Raw genomic sequence first — 23,998 nt, 5'->3', positions numbered from 1 at the left:
CAGGCTATAGTCAGCTCTGACATTCCCACTACCCGTACTCCTGTATCATCAAAAACTCAGAAGCCTGGAGCTTAGTTAAGACCATGTAAGGTCTAGATTAGACCCAAGCCCCGTTCCCCTCTCCCTCCCCGTTCACATCACTGGTCTGACAGCCAATTCCCCCTGGCATCAGCAAGAGGGGGCCAGGGCCCACAGCCTGCAGGAGATGCCTTTGGAAAGCCAAAAACTTCCAGCCTTCTTATCCGTGGCGAGTTGGGGATGGAAGGCCTGGTGCGGGAACTGGGTTTGAATGGGGGAAGGAGGCTGCTGCAGGAGGGGGAGGTGGGTTGAGAGGTGGGGAGCAGTGTGGAGCAAGGCGGGTCAGAGAAGTGCACAAGGAAGGGGTTTGTGGTCTGGAGCTCTGCAGGCCCGAAGGGAAGAACAAAAGGGAATGGGGAGAACGTGGGCTCCTGGGAAGAGTCAGATACTTGCTTGTGAACATGGCGTGGAAGTAGGGGCTGCAGGAGGCCAGCACCACCTTGTGGGCCTTGATCTCCTTGGTGCCCACGTGCAGCACGATGTCGCACAGCAGGCCGCGCTGCCGCATGCGGTTCATGCAGACGAAGGCGTCATGGTAGTGCCGCTTGGAATTGTGGGAGATGCTGTGGCCGTCCCGGTTGAGGAGCTGCATACCCCCCTCCATGGCTGCAGGGCGACGGCGGGCACTCGGTTCTCAGCGGGGTCACTGCAGGGGAAAGCCAGGGAGGTCAGCGAAGGAGGAATGACTGAGGTTGAGCCACTTCCTCAAGGCTCCCACCAAGCGATACACTCGTCTGCTTCCTAGCCGAGCAAGCCTGCTCAAAGTCCCCCCGGGAGGAGAGCTTCCCTCATACCAGGTCCCCTGCAATGGGCCCCACTGGGAGGAAAATGCCTTCCTGCCCCCAAACTTTGCAGTGAATTCTCATGAGCAAGGATCACCCTAGAGAAGCATCCGATGCCACAGAGGAACTGAGATGCCACGGGAGTGCCAAGAGTTGTGGACACTAGGGCCAAGACCCCATCCTGCAATGGTCCAGCTGAGGGCAGGACATAGCCCACTGGGTGTAATTAAAATAAGGGCAACATTCGGTTGGAGACATGGCTAGAAACGTACACAGGAGCTTTTCCTTGAAGTTATAGCCAGGTATCTTATCCAAGTCAGTCTAACAATGCACATTTCCAAGCTACACCAGCATAGGCATTAATCTTGGATTGCTACCTTTTCCCTTTACCATAGCACACCAGCTCTGCATGGATGAAACAGAGCTTAATTAAAAGACCCAGGCTATTAAAACAAACACAAGACTAAAAAATTGAATGATAAAAATAAATACCCAATGCTCCCTGTATTATACTCAGCAGCGGTGTTGTAGATTATGAAATAGACCATGGGACTCAGAGGACTTGGGTTCTATTCCTGGCTCTGGGTGACCTTGGGCAAATCACTGCCCCTTCTGTGCCTCAGTTTCCCTCTTCACCAGTTGCCTGCTCAGAGTGTAAACTCTTTGGGGCAGGAGCTGTGTCTTACTATGCATTTCTACAGCACCTTGCATAATGGGGACCCTGGTCTATGGCAACAGAAATAATTCATCACCATGCAGCTGGAGAAGAATCTGCCACTCTACTTCACTGATACAAGCTATTTGACTATTTAAACTGCAACTGAATAGTATTAGTGCAATATTTTGAAAAGAGCAGTTTGTCTTTTCAGATCTCTGGTCTCTTCTCCCGCAGAACCTGGGGCCATCCTGCAGCCCAGTTTGGGAAAGGAGCCCTCTCTTCCTTGAAGTTCTTCAGATTGCTTTGAAAAGAATAAAGACCAATGCTCTGTTTCCCTCCGCACGTAGTACGCTGCCTCCCCAGTCAGTATAGTGCATGTCTGGCCTCCACCCCAGAGCCCCGCAGGCTTTTCAGATCCTGACATAGCTCTGCTGGGGACCAAACTGGGGTGCCCACACATTCAAACGTAGGTCAGACCTATTGCTCCCACATGCCGCTGATGAGGGGCTCCTTTGTACTCTGGCTAACATCCCCAGGTTGCCACCCTTTATATAGAGGAGCCCATTTGGGGTGACAACACAACCCATCTGTTAATCATATAGCTCATATAGGTGTGGGAGAAGAATTTGCCCTATGGTGGGTAATTCTTCCTGCATTGACTTTATCACTCTCTCTCTCTCTCTCTCACCCAGCCCAACAACTTGCTATTTGGCTACAGCAGATCTAAGGAGACGGATAATCCTGGAGACCAACCACAGTCTCAGTCAAGGTTTTGGAAATTCTCTTTAGCAAATAACTTTGGATTTTTTGCAGGCAGGGCATGGAGATGGGGTGTTACGCCAAGCCTGCTTTACCCACACTCAGGAGTGTCTTTGAACAAGCTTTGGTGTAGTTGCTCCACCAAGAAAAAGCCCCCCTGGATGGGGTCACGAGAGCACGCCACAGACATACCCTTTGAATTCAAGAGTAAGAATGTTGCACCCCCCCAATCCATGTCATCCCTAGTGAATCTGGGGGGGAAGGGTTCCCTATATGAGGGATGTGGGAAAGAAAGGCATTTGTTTCTGCTAAGACATTTTCTTCTTCTATTGCCATGCTGGCAGGCCACATGTGTCTAAGCCGCCTGCCATGTTTTGAAAGGCGTTTGACAGGCTTTTAGATTCTCACTGCAAGCAGCAGCCAAAGAAAAAGAAAAAAAAAACAAAAAAAGTGAGCCAGGAGGGGGAAGGAAAAAGGCAACTTTTGAAAATCATTAGCCACGTTCTGATCAATCCACCTGCCCCTGCATTCCTGCAGCGAGAGAGTCTCCTCAGCCTCTGTATCCTGCACCGCACCTACACGCCACCGTCCGCCAGGCATTTAAAAATAGAACTCCCCCATGCAGCAGTTGCTCAGCTGTGAAGACATTGATTTATTTATTTTTAGCAGCACACAATGTACCAGGATTGGGGTGTGGGGGGGGGTACAATAACATGCAGGAGAGAAACCTGCAATGCCCTCTGGTACTTCGATTAACAGACACACACAGAGGAAGGAGAAAAATTTCAGACTCTCACCCCCATCGTCTCCAGTGGAGGCTCACACACACAGGACAAAAGCAAAAAACCAAAACAAAACTGATGTTTCCAGCGATGGGTGCGTGTGGGGGGAGTACGGGACATCATCATGCCCTTGAAAGGGGGAAATGCATCGGATGATCGAATAGACCTTCTCCATCTGTAAGTCCTGGGAGCCCAAATGCTGATTACGAGAGTCCTTAGTGAAGCTGCAATATGTATAATACACGCCAGGCACGTTAATTAACGTGGGTAAAATGCTGGGCTGAAAGGCAGCCTGGTGAATGTGAGGTATAATTATTACCCTGTCAGGCTGTGCTCAAGGACTGTTTCCAAAGGCTGTTTTATTGTATTGGACGGGCTTTGCAATAATTGCTTTATTCCCCTCCCCAGGTGCAATCTCCTGAAGACAAACCCCCAGGCTCCCTGGAGGGATCCGTGCGCCTCCTGAAGCTAGTTTACCCGCTTAATATGCCACCAGGCGTGCTTTTGCCCATTACGATGTTAGGCATGCTCCAGTTCTAATTGGAATCACTCGCTGCCACTTTCCACATCTCGCCAGCAGAGGTGGTGGAGGAGGGGGTTACGTGAAAAGAGAGAGAGGTAGGAAGCAAGTGGACACCAAGATCTTTCCTTGCGCTCTTCTGAGCTTGCAGCAAGAGCCCCGTCATGCCAGGCATGCCCTGGCTGAAACTGGAGGCTGGGGGAGGGGCTTTAGAATTTAGAAAACAGGGCTGGAAGACAGGACTCCGGGTTCCCTTGCCAGCTCTGCCCCTGAGTCGCTGCACAGCCCTGGGGAAGTGACTTGCCCATCTGTGAAATGGGGAGAATGATACCCTCTTTACAAAGAGCTTGGAGGTCAGGGAAGTAGAGGCGCTAGGCATTATCCTGTGCAGCTTTCCCTGACTCGGGTTTGTGGAGCAATTGTATCTAAACACCCTCTTGGCACCTCCTGGGGGTGTTCACCCCCCCGCACTGCGTCCACATAAACATGCTGCATCCAGCACACACAGAAGCAGCCACCCTCACAGCAAGGCATGGGAAAGTGAATGCACCAAGCCACAAGCACAGGAGATCCCTGGGGGGTACCCCTCCCAGCTAGGCTTCCCGGCCTGGTGACAGAGGAGCCGTTCTCAGAGTACCATGTGTAGGGGCCGCTCCCTTCCCTGGGCTTCCTCTCCTTATATTCACATGGGGGGTTCTGACTGGTGACTGAATTGCCAGCCTGCCTCAGAGCACAGAGCCCTCTTTCCTTCCTAGAGGCAACATTAGCCATCAGTGATTGACAGGAACGGGTGGGGGCTGCCAGCCAATCGGGGGGGAGGGGAGTCCCAGAGAAGCAGAGCCAGCAGTAGTCTTGTAATGCCATAAGGGGACATAAGTCACAGACAGGGCAGTAGAACATGCAGAGAGACCACAGCAGCAGCAAAAGGTGTCAACTCACCCCCTGCCCTCCATTCCTGCTGGGGAGGTGGAGCATGGGCAGTTAATGGACAATCAGATAAAAGGAAACCAGGCACTTTTTAAACTGCATTATTGAGATGCCCTGGAAACACAGGTTCAAACCTCCGCAGGGCCGACCGGGGCCTCCCAGCCCTCCCTCAGCAGAAAAACAGAGTTCCGTGCAGTTTACTAAGTGAGGCGTTTGGGGATGGGTACTTAAAAACGGCTTGTGGTCTTGTCTTGCCCTCAGGTCCTTGCACAAAACTTCACTGTTGCCCTGTGTACTGTATATTGGTTGCCACTCGCAGTATCACCAACCCCAGCTGCTTGAAAATGACTCAGCCCCTCCAGTAAGGAATTATTTTGGGTAAGTTCTATGGCCTGTTCTATGCAGGAGATCTCAGGGACCGGCACCGGTTCACGGTCCGGTCATTGAGAAACACTGGACTAGATGATCACAATGGTCCCCTCTGGCCTTGGAATCTACAAATCGAGAATCATGGTTTTTAAGCACATCTCACAAGAGCGTTTTGGTTCCATTTCTTTGCCTTCTGGTGTCTGAGCCTACAGGGGACACTTGACTCACAAGCTTCTCTGCAACCCTAGAAGCTCAGAACTTATATATGTAAAAAAAGTAAGCTGAGATTCTCAGGAGATAGCATAAATTCAGGAGCCGGGGCTTTAAGACAAAACACCAACCATCCCAAGAGTGGCAATAAAATCGGGAGGACTGGCAAACACCCCTCCATGGGCTGCTGCGTTTCACTGGCCTTGGACATATAGCATTGGTAGACTGGCTGAGGATGGCATGCAGAGTCACCCGGTCAGATTGCTCTGGGGCAGGACATTAGGCCAGGTTGCTTGCAACGCTGCAGCATGAGAGAACGCACAGCATTCCCCACCATGAGACGTCAGTCTCTGAAGACAGGAAACATGAACCGCAGCATCAGCTGGGGCAGGGCTGCTCAGGCAACCCAAACGGGTCCTGCAGAAGTTAGGTGTTTAGTCTACATGGGACACACAGGGAAGTTACTTAAGGCAAATCAGCTGAAGAGATGAAGTCAATGCCCATAAATTAAAGCACATTATTCCCCTCCCCGGCATGGATGCTCTCATTCAGGAGTAAACTGGCCTCAGTTCACTGTAACTTAATCCTCAAAGACAACCCTGGGAAATTGGACAGGTACAGTGCTGTCTGTCCTGTCTCCACCCGGCTGACAGACTAAACAACAGCTCTAGGATGGGAGCCACCGCTTCCCTCTCAATGGGGAATTGTCACTGGTCAACACTAAAATGTTAAGGCTGCTAAGTATCACACAGCCAATTGTTTGAGCAGAGCCACTGGGATGGTGGGTGGAACACCACTGCGTCCCACCCCTGGCTGTAGCTAACAATTGGAAATCTAGTTTTATCTGTTCTTTCTCAATTAGTCTCCAAGAAACCCACTAGGGGCTCACACACGTCTCAGTTTGTGTCACCTGAGCACATTGCACACCTCAGGGGCTCCTTGCATCCCTCCACACACTGGGTGCCATCTCTCATCTGGCATTCTCCCTACCATGCCAGGGGTTCTGTCTTCAAGGGCGTGTCTACATGGGGATACTCAGAAAAGTTAAAGGTGATTCAGCGGAAGGTGTGAAGCAACCAATCATCTCCCAGTACAGCCACGCCATCCCACACAGTCTGATAGTTAACACAGAAGGGGCCGTTAGCGATAGAGAAGTGATATCTAGACAGGTGTTCATACAAGGTCTGATGGAGAAGAAAAACAAACCCTTGCCAGTCACCATGACGACAAGCTGAAGATGAGCAGCTGAAGATCAGAGGCCACTATAATGGGCCCTAATTGGGCCCCCTGGTTAGCAGTCTCAGCAGAGAGGCTAAAGAACAAAAAGGCCATGGAGACTGGGTTCCCCCATTCCTAGAGGTGGTCGCACCAAGTCAGAAGTCAAGCACACTGCACTACTGCGCCTTGTACCGTGGATAGAGGGCCTGATCCTGTTTGCGGGGTTGCCCCTTTGCCTTTAATGGGTGTGGGTTCCCAGCCGTAATGAGAGGACTGTCGGAGTTGGCAGGGAAAGAAGGGAATCTTCGCTCTGCCCCTGCTTGTGCTGCGGGCACAGAGGGGGAGCCAGTTCCTAGCAGCACTCTCCGACGAGATGCCGGCACTAAAAACGTGCACGGGAATAAGAAATCTCACACTCAGGAAGTGAAGGTTCTGTCAGCCCCACTGAGAGGGAATGAATAGGGAACAGTGCCTGGATCACAAGAGACAGTGAGCCAGTCTCCTGAACAAACAGGGGGAGAAACAAGCTTGGTTTTGTTGAGCGCGCAGACGTTGGGCTGCACGTGTGACACGTCAGCTCGGATACATTCAGCGGCCGATGAATATTAATTTCTTAAGTTACGACCGGAAAAAAAACAAAAACAAAAAAACAGAAGGTGGCCGTGCACAACGGCTCGGTTAATGAATGCAAATGATCCTGACCCAAAGGGAGGGCTGTTCTCTTGCCCAAAAAAGCATATTTTGGAGGGAGTGAATGGAAACACCCTGAGCTGTGAACAGGGCCAGAGAGTCAGTTCCCCAGAAAAAGGCTCTGGGGTTGCCCTTCACACAGACAGGCCTGGGAGAACTGGCTTCTCTTGGCACTGCAATCCTGGCTACCTTGCCAGCTGGGAGCTCTGAAATGCTCGGCACAGGATGCCTCTTTGCAAGAACCAGGGTGCCGGGGGACTCCCAGGTGGCTGCTGGGTAGAAGGTCACATTCCCTCCAGCTGACGTACCCAGCATTCAATTTCTGTGCCTCCTCAAGTAACTGGTCATATGGAGCGATGCTACGGCTGGGCCATACACAGGTTTGAGTCTACTACTGTTTATTGGGTTAACGGACCGAGATCTTTAGCTCACGGAGTAAAGACCCGTGATCTTAGAGCCAGAGTTCCGGCCTCCCGCTGCATCTCCCCACTCGTACGTTGCCTTTGAACCAGTAGCATTCCACAGCACTACTGGAGAAAACCATTGCTGGGTTTCACTCCCAGTGGGAAGCAGAAGGAAAAGGGTTAACGAAAGAGCCACCGTGGGGGAGGGATAGCTCAGTGGTTTGAGCATTGGCCTGCTAAACCCAGAGTTGTGAGTTCAACCCTTGAGGGGGCCATTTAGGGATCTGGGGCAAAAATTGGGGATTGGTCCTGCTTTGAGCAGGGGGTTGGACTAGATGACCTCCTGAGGTCCCTTCCAACCCTGATATTCTATGACAGATTTGGTCTATGACATATGCGCAATATACTGCAGTGGTGTCTTCTCATTGGCAGTACGGATCCCTGTTCATCTTGGCTTCCTGGTTCCAACTCACCATTGAGAGTCTTACACTAGCCCTAAAAACCATGCACTTGATTTGTGGCTGACAAGTGACAAGAGGCCAAAACCCAAGGCCACTTCTGCACCAGTGAAAGCACTGAAATGTCAGTATCCAGTCAGCTGCAAGGAGCGGGAGGAGCAGGAAGAGACCAGGCTGGGGGATCTGTGCATCCTTTGTCACAGCTCACTGGCAGAGGTGGGACACGCTGGAGAGTCAGGAGTGCATGTCCTCTATTCCACCCCAAAGCCAGCAAGTGACTGGGATGCTTCTAGGTGGAGTGTGTATATACACACAGACAGGTGTAAGACTTTTCCTTTTCAGGTCTCTGCATTGCTCCTAGGTACCCCCTCTTGCACTGCACCGATAATTCATCCCCATCCTTAGCTGCAGGCCTTACAGTGCCCTTAAAAATCTTTTCAGGCACAAGTCCTGCTCTCGCAAGGCTACCAAAGCACCCTGGACACAGCATGCTAGGGTGATCGGCAGCACTGGATCCCCACCCAGGGCACCCAAGAGAACAACCATCAGAAGGGGAAACTGAACTGGCTGCAACAGCCATGAAGACCTGAGGGGCCCTCCAGAACGGGGTGTGGAGGGAGCAGTGGATTTGGTTTGGCTTGGGGAGCACACCTTTCTCCACAATGCACTGCACCCCTGTACGCCAGGCATACTTAGCTCCAACACTCCTGTACAAAGGGGAAGTGTGATCTGCTTGGCAGGGTCTCTTTAACTGAACCCACTGGCCCAGTATCATCCTTGAGCCCTTCCTAGCACCTCCAGCACCCCAGTGTGAAGGATGGAGCAAGGCGCAGAGAGGCGGCAATCTGAATCCTCATCAGCCTGACTTGGTCGGGTTTTTTCCCCTACTCACTGTGCATTGGCGTGAACAACTTCATAAGGGGCAGGGTTAATCTGGCCCTGACACTGTGCCTATGGCTGCACCGTTGCTATTAGCTAGTGGTGTTTGAAGGACACATCCCCCCGACCCGGCCCGCACACACACACAACGCAGGGATTTTACCCCTCAGGAATTGCTCACTGTCACCCATGCTTATGAGCTGTTCAGGAAGAAGCCAGGCGAATATCACTAGGGTGAAGCAGGCATGGAGAATGCCCTCAGCACGGCACTCCCCAGCTGGGGCAGCCGGCCAGCGTCTCATACCACTCGAGAATTGGAATGACGTGCAGGGCTGCCCGAGACAGGGCCCTCCTGGTCCCCTGGGGGCAGCCAGCTCCTCAGGGTCGGAGGCGATCTAGCTGCATTTAAAGAGAGGAGACCAGAAGTGGGAGAAGTCTAGCATGTGGCTGGTAGGCTGAGCTTCAAGATGCAGCGGGGGCCAGACATGCAGAGTCGCTCCCGCCCCCTCCCCAGCAGCTCCCCAAACACAGGCTAAGGAAAGGGAACAAGAGGAAGAGAAGGGAGCATGCAGGTATTGGGGGAAAGGGGCTCTCTCAGTGCTGAGTTTGGGAAGGTGATGGCTCTGTATTTTGTAACAGTTTGCAGGCTATTACCTAGCAGTGATGGCCAAATCTAGCTAAAGGTACTTATATGCTCCCGCCCCCATCACGGTCATATTAAAGCACCTCAATCTTTATTGTATTCATCCTCACACCACCGCTGTGAGGTAGGGGGGTGCTATTACCCTCATTGTACAGATGGGAAACTGAGGCACAGAGCAGCTGAATGGCTTGCCCAAGGTCACCCAGGAAGCCTGTGCCAGAGCAGGGACTTGAATTTCGGTTTCCCAAGTGTTAGGCTAGTGGCCTGACCATTGGGCAGAGATCCAGATTACATATCAGGCACCGTCTCCCACCTGTTTCTGCAGCAGGCAGTAGGGTCCTACGGAGAGGCCAACTTTTGTTTCCCTTCCCCACCCACCCCACAAGGGTGTGCAACAGTTCCTGAAGGGGACCCCATTCAGCCTGCTTCCTCCTGCAGCATTAGGGATCTAGGGAGGTACATGAAGGGAGGGGGGCCTGTAGATCCTTCCCATTCCTGAGCCATGGGTAGAAGGATGGGGGTAGGAGGGACAAAGAAGAGGCAAGAGGCCTGTCCCCACCTCCCACAGCAATTAGACCTTTTCCGCTCACGGACTTAACGAGCTTGTCCTCTCCCCATTTCACCACCATGGTGTGACACTGCACCTGGTTTTCAAGCCAGTAGATGATAGGTTGCGTTGTGCTGTTTGCAACAGGACAGGTCTAGTGAGTCTCCATAGAGGCCCGGATCTTGCCTTCAAGCATCCTCGTGGCGCTCAGCACTGCGGTAGGGGTGCGCACGCCCTTGCATGGCACATAAACAGGGAACACGACGCCATCGGGCTCTGGTGCAGACGGAGGTTACGTGTGGGCACCTGCAAGGTCAAGCACTAGATGCACCCTCCTCACTGAGATGCAGTCTCAAGCTTCTTCTGCAGCTCCTTCCTTGCTTGTAAGTACATGGAGTAGCAAGAGGAGAGGACAGTTTGAGCAGAGAAAGGACGTGTCCAAGGAAGCATGGGTTCAGGTAAGCTCATTAGGCGCTTAGTTCTGGCCTCCCTCCTTTGGTCACCTGCCTAGGAAACTTCACTACGAGGATGTGAGTGTGTGTCAGGCTCAGGCCCCAGGTGCAGAGCCATTCTGTGGATTCACCCTAGCAACCAGACCAAGTGGGTCTCATTAGCTCCAACTCAGGAGGATAAAAGGCTGACTCAAGAGGGAGGATTTCTCCCCAGAGGAACGCCTCTCCTTAAGGCATCCCAGGAGGAAGCATAAAGTTTATGGCCTCGATCCTGCAAATGGATGTATCTCAGCAGACCTTGTACCCACAGAGACAGACTTGGGTCCTGACTCTGCCATTGGGTAAGCACAGCCCTGCTTTAGAGGGTTAATTAAATTAAGAACAGGAAAGGGGCATGTTTGGGCAAAAACCAATGAGTTCGCATGAGCTGCAGCAGGATCAGGGTAGGGAACTCACCCATGTCCACAGGGCTCCACAGTTTGGGATTAAACGTATACTGGGATTAAATGTAAAGCTATTTGGTGCAGGGACCATATTCTTCTTGTATTTGTGCAGCCCCTGATATTGACTGGGGCACTGTTAGAAAAGAGTAATGAAGGCTTGGTATTTTTCCCCTGTTTAAACATTTTTTATATGTTGAATGCAGTTAAATGCTTTCCCCATTTCCTCTTTTAAAAAGACCCTAATAATTAGCCCTGTCTTAAGGACTTTTGGGGCATTTGTATTGTTCTAGGGAAAACTCAATTCAAAATCCTCAATTTTCCGCACACGTGTGTGTGTGTGTGAATTGCACACAAATGCTTTTTTTTTTTTAAAAAAAAAAAAAAAAAGAGGGCACGGATAGGGTTAGAAGTTGTCCTCTGTGTCACACTGGGGCAGAACACAAATAGAGGACACAGTCCCCAGGAACAATCATGAGGCACAAATAGCCTTGCTGACAGCATAACAATAGGCTCTGTGGTTCTACTGCACAGCATTGCCAGAAATACAGCATGAGCAAATGCATCAGTAAAACAAACCAGATACCTGGTGTGCAAATTCTCACCCCTCTCACCTTCCGTTTGAAGAGAAGCAGTGCCAGGTGGTGGCATGAAATTAACACAGGAGTCCAAGCTAGGGTGGCCGTCTGTGCAGTATTTTAAGAGAGGTCCCAACGTCCTACAGCCTATATCCATGAAGCAGTTACTAAGGAACACGAGATCAGATGAGATGTTTGCAAGCAATAATAATTTCTAAGGCCCCTCCTCTCTGTATTCCAGGGCCCCAAAGGACCAGACTCGGATATAAAGGGATGGTTTTGAACCATCACCAAGCCACGATGAGATTCCAACCCTTAAAAATAAGCATGATCCCATACTTTTCAGACTTCTCCTTCATATCCCTGGAATGCTGGTAGGCACCCCAGTGTATACAGCAGCTCAAATTCTCACAGCCCTGTTATACAGCCAAAACACATGAATAGTGGTCACAAAAGTCCATGTGCCAGTATTCTGGCAGAGTTAGAGCGCAGCACAAGGGGCCTATCGGAAAAGCATATTTCCTGTGGAATTGACCCCCCCCCATCCCCATTTCCAAGGGGCTTGTTGCACAGCTAACCTCCCAGGGAAGCAAATCCGGCGCCGTAACAGCCCATTGATTTCTTCAGCTCAGCACAGCTAGAAGCCAAACGACACGGCAGAGAGCCGCAGGAGGGAAGATCAAGTGTGCCTGGGAAGGTGGCACTCAAAAGGAAACCCCAGTTCTGCCCTGCAGATGCCATGGATTAGCACCGTTCCTGACTGACAGACATAAATATGTCGGGACAGGACGCGCCAACATCGACTCCTGGAGGAAGGGGCACTCAGCAGCCCCATCTCGCAATTTCCCTCCTCACCCGCAGGGAGGGAGGGCACAAGGAGAAAGCACACAGGCCCCCCCTCCCCAGCCAGCCAGCAACAGAAGCCAAAAGACTAAACTGCATGTTGCGTCTGTCATGGCCTCCGACTGCCGAACAGCAGATCCCCGCGCATAGATGCATCCTCTGCAGCAAGACCCAGCGAGCGACAACCACGTGCACAAGCCTCTAGTACAACCTGGCCTAAAACGTCATTGAAAAAGGCCTCTTCTCTTGTGTACCTTTCCCCAGCGCGCATCCTCCATCTGCAGGCCACCAGGACCCAATTAACAGAGTAGCTGTAATTCTCCTTGACGGAGTTGCTTCTTTCTGCTCCCAAGAAAACACACACACACACAGAACGCCTGCTGATCAGCAGCATTAATCAGCTCTTCGACTTGCCTAGAGTGTGGGGTGCAACAGATAGAGATGACTCGCACTAGCTCCCAGCTCTCCCTGTACGTTTTTATGAATTAGACATAACGACGCGCATTGAATCCTCCTGTCTAGACATCGGCAAGGAAGTGACAGGCTGCCAGGGAGTGTGTGTAGCTTTGGGGGTGGGACGCACACAATCGCCAGCTCTGTAGCATGCAGAGATTGTGGTGGCTGCAGGCAGGGTATAGGGATTGGCACACTGCCTGTTTGGCCCAGGTCAGTATCATTGCTTTAACAACCTTCATCAGGGCTTTGGGAGTCCGCTCCGGTGGGTGGGGAGGTTTGGTGCCTTTTCCAATTAAAAGCGTTTCTTCTGCACATCCGTCCCGTGCACCTGCATTTTTTAAAAAAGGGTGAATTTCAGGCTGGACGATGCCCTAGGGCAACGCCTTAAGGGCGGTGGTGGGAGTGCCAGATAGAACCTTAGCAGCATCTGCACCTCGGCTATGGAACTCTTGCTCCTGCGAGAGATAAGGGGCTACAGGTCTCACCATGTTATGAGCTAAATGCAAAATCCATCTCTTTGGCTTGACTTCTCCACCCCTCCCCAGCACTTTCTTCACACAAACTACTCCAAATCCAGTTCTTTCATCTCCAGGCTGGGGAGAGGCAGTGTAAAATACCCTGGGGAGGCGCTCAGGTCCTGCAGCAGTGGGAGTCAGATGTACCCAACAGATGGGGTGCCTGCATGCCTGGATCTTCCCAGCCCTGTGCAGAAGTGAGGGGGGAGGGGGAGATCCTTACTCTGATCTAGCCCTAAGCAAGCTAAGGACTGAGATCCAGTAACCAATTCCCATGGCCACTCCTTATTAGAGCAGGGGCGAAGACCTCACAGGAGGCAAGATGATCCCACATACCCATCTCAGGGAAGTATCAATTCCATGGAGGAAGACATCACTCTCCTCCCCCAGGTGCACTCAGCCAGGGAGCGGACTGGCGGCAATGAAAAAAAACACTTTACCTTTGGTCAAGGAGCAGAGATGTCCCTTCTGGAGGAGATGTGGGTTGTGCAGCACAATTGCCTCCCTCCCTCCCTGGGAATTCTCTCTGCAGACACAAGCATGCATCATATTGAGGATATTGCGTGCATGTGTCTGGTGCCCCTGCAAGGCTATAATCAGGCCCAGTACAGGCAGGTTCCTCTTCACCATCCTGCTGATGCACCTCATTCCTTCCCTGAAACTCCCCCTATGCTATCCTTCTAGGCTTAATGCTGTGGTACCCGAGCGCTGCTCAGAGTTATGCACCTTTGCTGCTGCCCATTGCACCACCCCATGGCAGGTCCAGTCCTGGGCCTTTCCAGGTCAGTATCATCCTCCCATATTAGGAATGGTGGAAACTGAGGCACAGGGAGAGAGTAAGCAACTTGTGCACCGGCACAGAAGATGTCAGTATCAGAGGAACTCAAATTCAGGAGCTGCTGGCTCCCCATCCTGTGCTCAGGCTACACCACTCTGTCTCGGCGGTACACCAAGCGAGGTGCATGCATTCTACCTGCCCAGGCTCAGAGCCTCTGATCACAGGTGGCAACTTACTGATATGGAACTGGCCACTTACTCCTCAGCTATACTCCACTATCTCAAGGAAAGGATATGTCCATTGAGGAATGGTAGGAAAACCTTGTGTGTACGTTGTCACTACAAACAAAATTAATGCTCTGGAGGATGGTGTGGACTGCACCCTTAGCAAGTTTGCAGAGGACACGAAACTGGGAGGAGAGGTAGATACGCTGGAGGGTAGGGATAGGATACAGAGGGACCTAGACAAATTAGAGGATTGGGCCAAAAGAAATCTGATGAGGTTCAACAAGGATAAGTGCAGAGTCCTGCACTTAGGACGGAAGAATCCCATGCACCGCTACAGACTAGGGACCGAATGGCTCGGCAGCAGTTCGGCAGAAAAGGACCTAGGGGTTACAGTGGATGAGAAGCTGGATATGAGTCAACAGTGTGCCCTTGTTGCCAGGAAGGCCAATGGCATTTTGGGCTGTATAAGTAGGGGCATTGCCAGCAGATCGAGGGACGTGATCGTTCCCCTCTATTCGACATTGGTGAGGCCTCATCTGGAGTACTGTGTCCAGTTTTGGGCCCCACACTACAAGAAGAATGTGGAAAAATTGGAAAACGTCCAGTGGAGGGCAACAAAAATGATTAGGGGACGGGAACCCATGACTTATGAGGAGAGGCTGAGGGAACTGTGATTGTTAGTCTGCGGAAGAGAAGAATGAGGGGGGATTTGATAGCTGCTTTCAACTGCCTGAAAGGGCATTCCAAAGAGGATGGATCTAGACTGTTCTCAGTGGTAGCAGATGACAGAACGAGGAGTAATGGTCTCAAGTTGCAGTGGGGGAGGTTTAGGTTGGATATTAGGAAAAACTTTTTCAATAGGAGAGTGGTGAAGCACTGGAATGCGTTACCTAGGGAGGTGGTGGAATCTCTTTCCTGAGAAGTTTTTAAGGTCAGGCTTGACAAAGCCCTGGCTGGGATGATTTAGTTGGGGATTGGTCCTGCTTTGAGCAGGGGGTTGGACTAGATGACCTCCTGAGGTCCCTTCCAACCCTCATATTCTATGATTCTATGAAAGCCACAATGCTGTGGCCTAAAGCACTGGACTAGAACTCAGAAGACCTGGCTTTTATTCCTCGCTCGGCCACTGGCCTGCTGGGTGACCTTGGGCAAGTCACTTTACCTCTCTGTGTCTCGGTTTCCCTGTCTGTAAAATGGGGATAAGGATATTGCTCTCCTTTGTGAGGTGCTGGGTATTATTATTACAACCATCTCCCCATGGAGTTCTGAGGTTCATACAGGGATCCACCTGCATGGATGCAGTTGCAAGCTTGGGGCTAATCCTCTAACAGTGGACTCCTGGGGCCAGATTTTCTGAAGTGCTCAGCCTACGGGGAGCACATTGGGTGCTGAGGTCCAACATCAAACCAACCCATTAAAGGCCCAGAAACTAAGCTAAGCCTTTTCTCTCTACCTCTTTATGAAGGGTCAATGTACCTAACACACAGGCTGTCAAATAACAGGACACGCTGATGAATGCACAAACCCAAAGGGTCAAATTCTGCTTTCCCCTGCCCTGGAAGGCATAGAGTGGGAGCACTTTTACCCAACCCTGTGCACCTGCCTGGAGGCAGCAGGAGTCCATCAATCGGAAGGCACAGGGGAGCATTGGGGCTGGCAGAGGGCCTGCTCGGCTGCTTTCAGTGGTCCTGTCTTTCCTCCGCTTCTGTACAAGTGAGGCGGTGTGGTGCTGGCTCTAGGATTGTGCTGCCCTTGCATAACAACAGTGGCCACACTACAGCCAAGCTGAGGCTCATGCACAGTCCTCACCTGCCTCCGCCGGGACTATCTTTAATATGAGCCAGAGGAAGCATTAGCTTTAGTTTAAAATACTAGTTGTTTGTATTACAGATGCCCCATTGCCCTGGGTGCTGTACAGACACAGGCAGTCCCAGCCCCAAAGAGCTTTACAAACTAAACAGACAAGTCAAATAACAGGTGGGAGGAGAAAGAGAGGGCCAGGGAACTGAAATGACTCACCCAAGGTCACACAGCAGCTCAGCTAGGAATAGAACCCAGATCTTCCGACTCACAGATTCACTCACAGATCACCAAGGTGGGGGACAAAATTAAGTGGGGATAATGGACAGCCATGGGTTTCTTCTGAGCATCACAGTCTGGGATACCAAGCTAGGCCTTTAAAAAGAGAGAGAAATGCTAGAATGGTCTTTTCCTGAGCTGTTGTGATGACGAAAAGACATATTATTTACGCAGGAGGCTGTGTGACAGAGCTATTGATCCTGGGAATCCTTTGCAGGTCACGGCTCACTCAACAGCCAGGATATAAGGAGTTTTTACACTTTCCTGGGCATGGTAGAAATATTCGTGAATAATTTTCAGCAAGACAAAAAAAACTCCCAAAACCTGCTCCATCAGTTCAGAAGCCTTAGCACCCTCCTCCGCTGAATTACGCCCCCCTTTAAACGAATGTAGCAATTGGGTGTTTGTAGTAAACACTGGTCCAGAGAGGAGCCCTTGCTACCCCCCAGCGGCCAAAAGTGATGCAGAGCATGATGGGCCATTAGTATTCCTGTGCTCTCAAAGCAATACTGGGTCCAGTAGGACTCATGGACTACATAGATCCCCGAACAGAGGGTGCAGGCATCATTTCTGCCCACTCCAACTCACTTCCCCAGCCAGTTCCTGACCAGGAGCAAGTCACACCCACTTTGCTGTCACCTGGCTTCATGGTTTGGTCAGAAATTGGGACAGGAATAATATCTTAGAATCTGCATTCAGAGCCAGAGCCTGGTGTCCACCAATGCGTGGACAAAGCAGCCCAAAAGTACTTCACAACCTCTCCATGTTACTTCATATGCATGAAGATCAGGAGGGAAATTCCCGGGAGTCTACATGCAAGACCCTTTAGAGAGGAGCAGCAATTGTCCATTACTCCCTTCCAGGACATCACAAACCCATTGAGAGGCCATTCTGCCCACCCTCACTAGACTACACAGCGAGTCAACACCTTGCAGACATGGAGGGTGGAAGTGGTGGATAGATCATATCAAATCAATGTGGACTTTTTAGCTGTGTCCATGGCTAGAAGGGAATGCCACCCACCAACATCCATCGTCTCCATTCCATAGCCAGACGGGCAGAGATCCCAGGCAACCCACGAAATCCAAGTGGAGCAATTCAGCCACAACTGTATCTTTGCCCGGCAGCAACTGTTGATGCCCGGAGATGGTTTCTTGTGGAAGGCTCTAACCGCCACTCAAGGGCGGCTGGCAGATTATTTCTCATTGGAGAGGCATGAATGATCAAAGTGGGCCCCACAGGTTCTGCACTGGCCTTAACCTGCCAGAAAGGACACAGGTCTATTTTGCAAGTGGCTGACCGCCATAACTTCTGTCAACCCCACACCTTGGTGGGCAAGGCCATCCAGCAGATATCGTGCATTTCTTCCCTCCAGTCCCCTCAGGAACAGCCTGGGTCCCACCGACCTTATCTGAAAGCCGACAGCTCCTCAGGGAGGGGATGCTCTACTCAGTTACCGAGCTGAGGCAGTCTGGATGGATCAGACCACCCCTACTTGGGACTGGTTCGGCCAGTCTAGATGTCACAGCTACTACAGTGACAGCGGGAGGCTCTCTCCCCCTCAAAGGCAGCCACAGCAGGGGGGCAGGGAAACCCACTTTGGTGCAACTGAGCGGGCTTGAAGGGTCTCCCTGTAGCAGTACTCCTACCTTTGCTGTTTCAGCTGCATGGCAGGGTGGGGAATATCAAGACTAACAGGGTGCTCAGATTTCATCTCTCCCATTGCAGGGTTGATATGAATGGAATTGTAAGAACACCTAGAAGGCTGAAAACTTCCCCTCTGAGCCTCCGAATCTCATGAGGCTTCAGCTCAGAGTATTTTTTTAATGAGTTCTCTAAAAATGATGGAAAATAAAGTCCTATTTAGGACTGAGATGCTTAACTGTAGCAGCATAGAAAAAGGCACTGCGATCCTGACAGACAGCAACCAGAGACTGCTAAAGCAGATCAGCTATTTAAAACCCAGGACTTTTTAAAATAACTTGCTTAGATCAGCTATACACAGGGGAATAAAATGGATTTTAAACCCCAAAGCCTAAGTGTTAGGGTCCGGTTGGTAATAAGTAAGAGACACAAAAGGCAGGTTTAATGAGAACTTAATTTTGCATGTGTCCTTACAACATTTCACTGGACAAAAGGCATCATGTTACCTCAGGGCACTCCGTGTGTAATCCCAACCCTCTATCAACTTGCAAAGAAATTCACTAGCTTTATGGTGCGGAACATACATGGTTTTGCTCTATCAGCCCTAGGGTAAAAAACAATCGTTTGAGAGGGACATCACACACACACCCACACACAGCAAATTCACTAGAGCCTCTCCTGCTAGCCAGGAGAAAGTGCCTGGTTCATCAGAAGCTATATATGGCCCTAATTTCTGCCCTGCTATGGGAAGGAGCGCTTCCCACTTCTACAATTCAGCAAAAAACAAAAACAAACAAACAAACCCACCAAATCCCACTTGGCACACAGCTTATTTTTGCAACGGGGATTGATGACAGTCGTAAGACAGGGCACAACTTCTCAAGGAGAAATTGCGACTCTCTATGCCCCCTTCAAAAAAAACAAAACAAAACCCAACTCTTGTTACTAACAGAATATGAGGGGCAGAAAAGCCTGGTAGGGGGAGAAGATGCTTTGGGTCCTTTTCCTTTGCATTCCCCGTTCCCTCCCGCATCGACTCTCCTTGCTCGGTCATACTTACAGATCGAGGTGCAGGGAGATGGCTCATCGCTAATCTCCAGCGCCCGGATCTCCTCGGAAGATGCTGGGTGCGTGTTTGCGCGCTGTCCCCCGCTGCTGATTCTTCAGGACCACCCAGCAGCCCCCCCCCCCTCGCTCCACGCTGGGCAATGGGAGGCAGCAGGTTTCCGATGGTCCGAGGGCCGCCAGCTCCCGATTCCTTTGTCCTGAGCCCCCCAAATTCTACAGGGCTGAAATTGACGCAAATGTAAACCAACCAGGTGCAGGCAAGACTTTTAAGGCCGCTCCGCCTCCTTCCCCAGTCTTCCCCAGCACGACACGTTTGCCCGCTCTTTCAAAACCACTGGCCCAGCAAAAGTCGTGATGCGGGTTCTGTACTGCCGGGGGCAGCTGTCAGCCTGCCCTGACCCACCCCACGGGGACTGGGGGGGGGACGGGGAAGAGGCGGAAGCGGCCTCTAGTCATGGGAATTCCGCCTTAAAAAGCCGGTCTCCTGGATGCAGGGCGCAGTACTGCAGGCTTTTAGCCACTGCACCTGGAGTCGTGCGGGGACAGGGGGATTTTAAACTGCACTTGACCCCTCCCCACGGCTCCCCCCTCCCCCACGGCCACCCCGAAAGCCTTTTGCAAACATGCAATATATTTAATATACACAGGCCTTAAAAGCCGGTGAGCCCCTCTTTGAATCGCGCCGGGTCTGAAAGCTGCAGCTCTCCGAAGGGAAGTCACCCGAAATAACCCCGCCAAGCCGCACGGGTTTAAATGCAGCAGAGACGTACGTTCGAGAACAGGCACATTAGCAAGAAATCAGGGGCTGTCTGTCTGTCTGTCCGGCCGCCTCGCCCAACCAGAGCTCAGCCTTGCGGGCTCCCCACCAGCCCTTGCCTATCCCGCAACCGCAGCTGCTCCAGCAGCAGAGAAACAAAGGGCTGCAAAAGTGATTTATGGTCCGGCTCTGTTGCAAGGCAAGGCAAGATAATGGGGGCCTGGGAGGGAGGGGAACCAGAGCAGACGGGGGGGTGCATTGCACTGTACCGCATCAGCCTGCAAAAGGAGTTAATCGCAGGACACCGGCTGCATGCATGATGGAGACAGAAGACCGCAGCAAGGACTCTGCAGTGAGTCCACCTTCAATCTCCCTCCCCATTGTTCAGTGCTGCGCTCCCCAATGCCTCTCTCCCCCTCCGTGCAAAAAATAACAAAGACCCTTTCCCAGAGCACACTCACCCAAGTGAAACTTGGGGGGGGGGGGGCTAGGAGCTAGCGCTGGCTTGGTCAGACAGGACGGTATCCTACTGGCTCAGCTCAGCCATAGTTGCACTCAGTTCGTGGGTTCAAATCCCCCCTTCGCCCTCCCCTCTGAGCGTGTCACAGAGGGGCTTCCTTTTCTCCCCAGTGCACCTTTCTAATCTGTGTCTGGAGCTATAACAGCTCTTTCCGTGTAAAGTCGCCGCCTGCTCCTGAATTGCAACCTGTGGTATTTAGTAGGGCTGTGCGGTCTGGCTCTAGACCTTCCCTTTCATTGCTGGGTTGGAGACGCTGGTCAACGGTACTAAAAATCCTAATAGAAAAGTGGCACGTTCTTTAAAAAAAAAAATCCTCTACAATAATTAGTATCAGGACTGGCAAGCTGGGAACAGGTTGGATGAGAGAGGTTCTTTTAACAAAGGGGTGAGATTTGAAAGTGTCCCATTGCCACAGACACACCACAACCCCCTTCACAAGGAGGGAAGTACTTTAAGAAAAACCCGTAAAATTGATCCAAAATCATTGGAACCTTCCTCCGCAGGAATGCAGTTTTCTGTAAGGCCCCAAAGAGGATGGATTCCTGCAGAGCCCCGTTGAATCCAACAGACTTACATGCATAGCTGCCTAAAGGGATTCATTTGAGTAAGTTTTTGCAGTATTGCAATCTTTATGTGTAAAAAGAAAAGGAGGACTTATGGCACCTTAGAGACTAATAAAATTGGTTAGCCTCTAAGGTGCCACAAGTCCTCCTTTTCTTTTTGCGAATACAGACTAACACGGCTGCTACTCTAAAACCGCTCTTTATGTGTGTGTGTGTCTGTAAATACAGAGAGAAATAGATGTTAGCATTATAAAATAGGTATGAGAGAGACATTTTAATAGTCAAGAACATGGGTTAAATATTAAACTATATGTGTTGTAGAAAATGTGAGATAGAGAATATTTTGGTATTAAATTATACACATTCAATCTTGAAACATGTTTGCTCTGAGCACTTTTTAAAAACCCACCTTTCTACCAAAACAAAACACTCCACTGAACACTGTTCTCCTCCTAGGTAGGGGGTAAGAGAGAGAAGGAACCACACGCGAGGGACAGTAGCTCAGTATGTAAGAACCTATGTAGCATAGATATCGCGATTGATACTCAGAGATATCATAGAGAGAGTTCTGTAAAGATTCAAGTCAACATTGCCAAAGTAATTTGTTACTTGGGTGCCCAACTTGAGGCACTTTAAAGGGGCTTGGTTTTCAGAAAGTGCTGAAAACCAGGCCCTTTGGAGGAGTTTCAGACTGGGCACCTATACACCCTAGATCACTAGTCACTTATGCAAATCCAGCCTAGAGCGCTATCACCTGATGTCTTTAAAAAGGAATGTGCTTCAAGGGTTGGTGTTTGAAATCTCGGTCTCTATATCAGTAGAGAGACTCAGAGCTCAAAAAGCAAGCCTATCTCCAGTTTCAACCAGTGCTTGTTCTGTGGTAGAGAGGTCCATCAACGGCTATTAGCCGAGATGGTCAGGGAGGCAACCCCATGCTCTGGGTGTCCCTAAGTCTCTGAGGACAGGTCTACACTTAAAATACTCCACCTCCATGAGAGACTTATCGGGAGAAGCCCTCCCGTGGACATAGTGCTGTCTACACTCGGGTCAACTCACCTGCAGAGCTCAGTGGTGTGGATTTTTCACACGCCTGAGCGACACAGTTCTACTGACTTAATTTCCTAGTGTAGGCCTGGCCTGGCTGGCTGCCAGAAGCTGGGACTGGAGAGCAGAGAATGGGTCACTGGAAAAATTCCCTGTTCTGTTCATTCTCTCTAAAGCATCTGTCCCCGGCCGCTGTCAGAAGACAGGACACTGGGCTAGATGGAGCACGGATCTGACCCAGTATGGTCCTTCTGCTGTTCCTCTTGACTCAGCGCAGGTCCTTTAACCGAGAGCGAGCTCCCCCTCCTAGATCGTAATCAGCTGAGCCTGCGGAGGCAGCTGTTGTCATGCGCCCTCCCGCGTGGCGATTCTGCACCCCCACCTTCGTGAACCAAGGAATCCACCCTCCCGGCCTCCCCCTCGGCCGCTGCATTGTGGGAGAGGCACGTTGCGGCGCCATGGCGGCTGGCGGCAGGAGGTGAGCGCGGCGCGCGGGCGGGCCCGCTGGGCTCGCGGCTGGAGGCCCGGGGCCCAGGGGTCGCTGGCACGTGCGCTGCCGCTTGCGCCGCCTCCGCTGCACGGGGCCGGGGGGGGCGGCTCAGAGCCGGCGCTAGGCATGAGCCAAGCGGTTGTTTAGGGCCCCGAGCAGCTGGTGGGGCGGGGGATTAATTATTAGTATGTGTTGGGGGGGCTTCCAAAATATTCCTCCTTAGCCCCCCCCCATGGGCTAGCACCCCCACTGGCGGGGGCGGGGGGGTTCTCTCCAGCTGCTCTAACCCCAAAGGAGTCTGCACCATGCACCAGCCAGGGACTCCCCTCTGGGGAGGGGTGGCCCACAAGGGAAAAGCTCCCCCCCAAGGGAACCCCCCCCCCCGGCTGCCCCCTTAGGTGTATGGGAAAGGGGCTGTGTTGGGGGCGGGGGAGAGCGATCATTGCATTTATAGTTCCTAGCCAGGCTCTGGGCCAGGGAAGGGGTGTCCAGAGCTGGGGGGCCGGATGAAGCCCCCTAAGGGCCTAACTGCAAAACTCGGAGTTGGATGGGGACCATCCCTGCAGTTTGTGGGTGGTCTGAGCCGGATCCAGCTGAGTTTTGTGTAGCAGCGAGGAAGGTGTTTGGGGTGAAAGGAGCCATGCTTATAGCAGGCTTTATTTGCTTCTGGGCCGGGGTCACTGAGAGCTTGGAGCTGGGGGCACCTCTTATGAATATTGCATACTGGCATCATTTATCATCAATTGTGATAGGGCCCTGAGGCACCAGTCACAGATCAGGGCCACGAACTGTACAAACACAGTGGTTGGAAGCTTTAAATTTGTATCCAATCGCCTCTCTTCAAACCGGAATTTCTTAAGGTGATGGCCCCTGAAAAGTGAGCAGTGATTAGAAAGATATTGATCCCTTCTCATCCTTAACAAGTGATAGTATTTCTGCGTGTTATGCAAAACGGCACGGGCTGCAAAAGAGACTTGTGCCGTTAACTTTTGTTAAAGTGTGTGATTATAAACTAGTTATTAAGTCAACAGGCTGTTCATCTTGTAATTCCTCTTCCTGGTTGAAATAAAACGTGGGAAGCCTTTAAATTAAATAGCTTTTGGTGAGCTACAAAACAAAGCGGGTGGTCTTTGGTGTTGTAAGAGCTTCCTGCACTTTCTAAATGATTTCTGGGGTGTAAAGCACTGTGTTTTGTGTGTAACCTTGTACCTACTGGATCAGGTAAAGTCAGAAGTTATTACTATACTGTAGTTTCAACAAAAGGTGGTTTATTGGGAATGTTGGCTCTGCTACTGATCAGAAACACGCATCTCCTAGACTAAAAGGACCATACCTTTTCTTGGGTCAGATATTTTGCATCCCTTATGAATAGGCCAGGTGAAGCCTGTGGACCCACTTCATGAGTAAAATTTGGGATACTGAAATCTTACATTAACTATCGAGATGGCTGTTTTTCTCTGGTAAATACTTTGTATCATGCTGAGTACGTATTCTTTTTTGGTTGCGGGGTGGGAGTCGGGGATGGGCAGGAGTGCTGTATGATATGAGCGTCAAAATCAGCTTGATTTAAAACCCTTAATCCTCTCCCCTTCCTCCCTCTTCCTACCTTGTTTCTCTTCT

The 23,998-nt window shown here is 51.2% G+C and overlaps 2 protein-coding genes across 7 annotated transcripts in view; one reads left to right on the top strand and one right to left on the bottom strand.

Moving 5' to 3' along the window:
- Positions 1-20,361, bottom strand: part of KLHL17 (kelch like family member 17) — a 38,085-nt gene extending 17,724 nt beyond the window's left edge. Inside the window, exons 1-5 of one of the 5 annotated variants that reach the window (XM_073316568.1) lie at positions 20,223-20,361; positions 18,997-19,225; positions 16,233-16,388; positions 13,649-13,734; positions 472-724 (exon numbers count right to left, since the gene is read on the bottom strand). In XM_073316568.1, the coding sequence (XP_073172669.1) occupies positions 472-682 (211 nt within the window). In that variant the 5' untranslated portion in view covers positions 683-724; positions 13,649-13,734; positions 16,233-16,388; positions 18,997-19,225; positions 20,223-20,361. Of the gene's footprint in view, positions 1-471; positions 725-13,648; positions 13,735-16,232; positions 16,389-18,996; positions 19,531-20,222 lie in introns of those variants that run through there. The other 4 variants (XM_073316572.1, XM_073316565.1, XM_073316567.1 and 1 more) reach the window with 4 other exon arrangements.
- Positions 20,362-22,275: 1,914 nt separating this feature from the next.
- Positions 22,276-23,998, top strand: part of NOC2L (NOC2 like nucleolar associated transcriptional repressor) — an 87,415-nt gene continuing 85,692 nt past the window's right edge. For both annotated transcript variants that reach the window (XM_073317129.1, XM_073317128.1), the window contains exon 1: positions 22,276-22,366. In XM_073317129.1, coding sequence (XP_073173230.1) covers positions 22,347-22,366 — 20 coding nt within the window. In that variant the 5' untranslated portion in view covers positions 22,276-22,346. The remainder of the gene's footprint in view (positions 22,367-23,998) is intronic.

This window comes from Lepidochelys kempii, chromosome 18 (assembly GCF_965140265.1).
Source record: "Lepidochelys kempii isolate rLepKem1 chromosome 18, rLepKem1.hap2, whole genome shotgun sequence".
NCBI classification, from domain to species: Eukaryota; Metazoa; Chordata; order Testudines; family Cheloniidae; genus Lepidochelys; species Lepidochelys kempii.
This window is presented reverse-complemented; position numbering and strand designations above follow the sequence as displayed.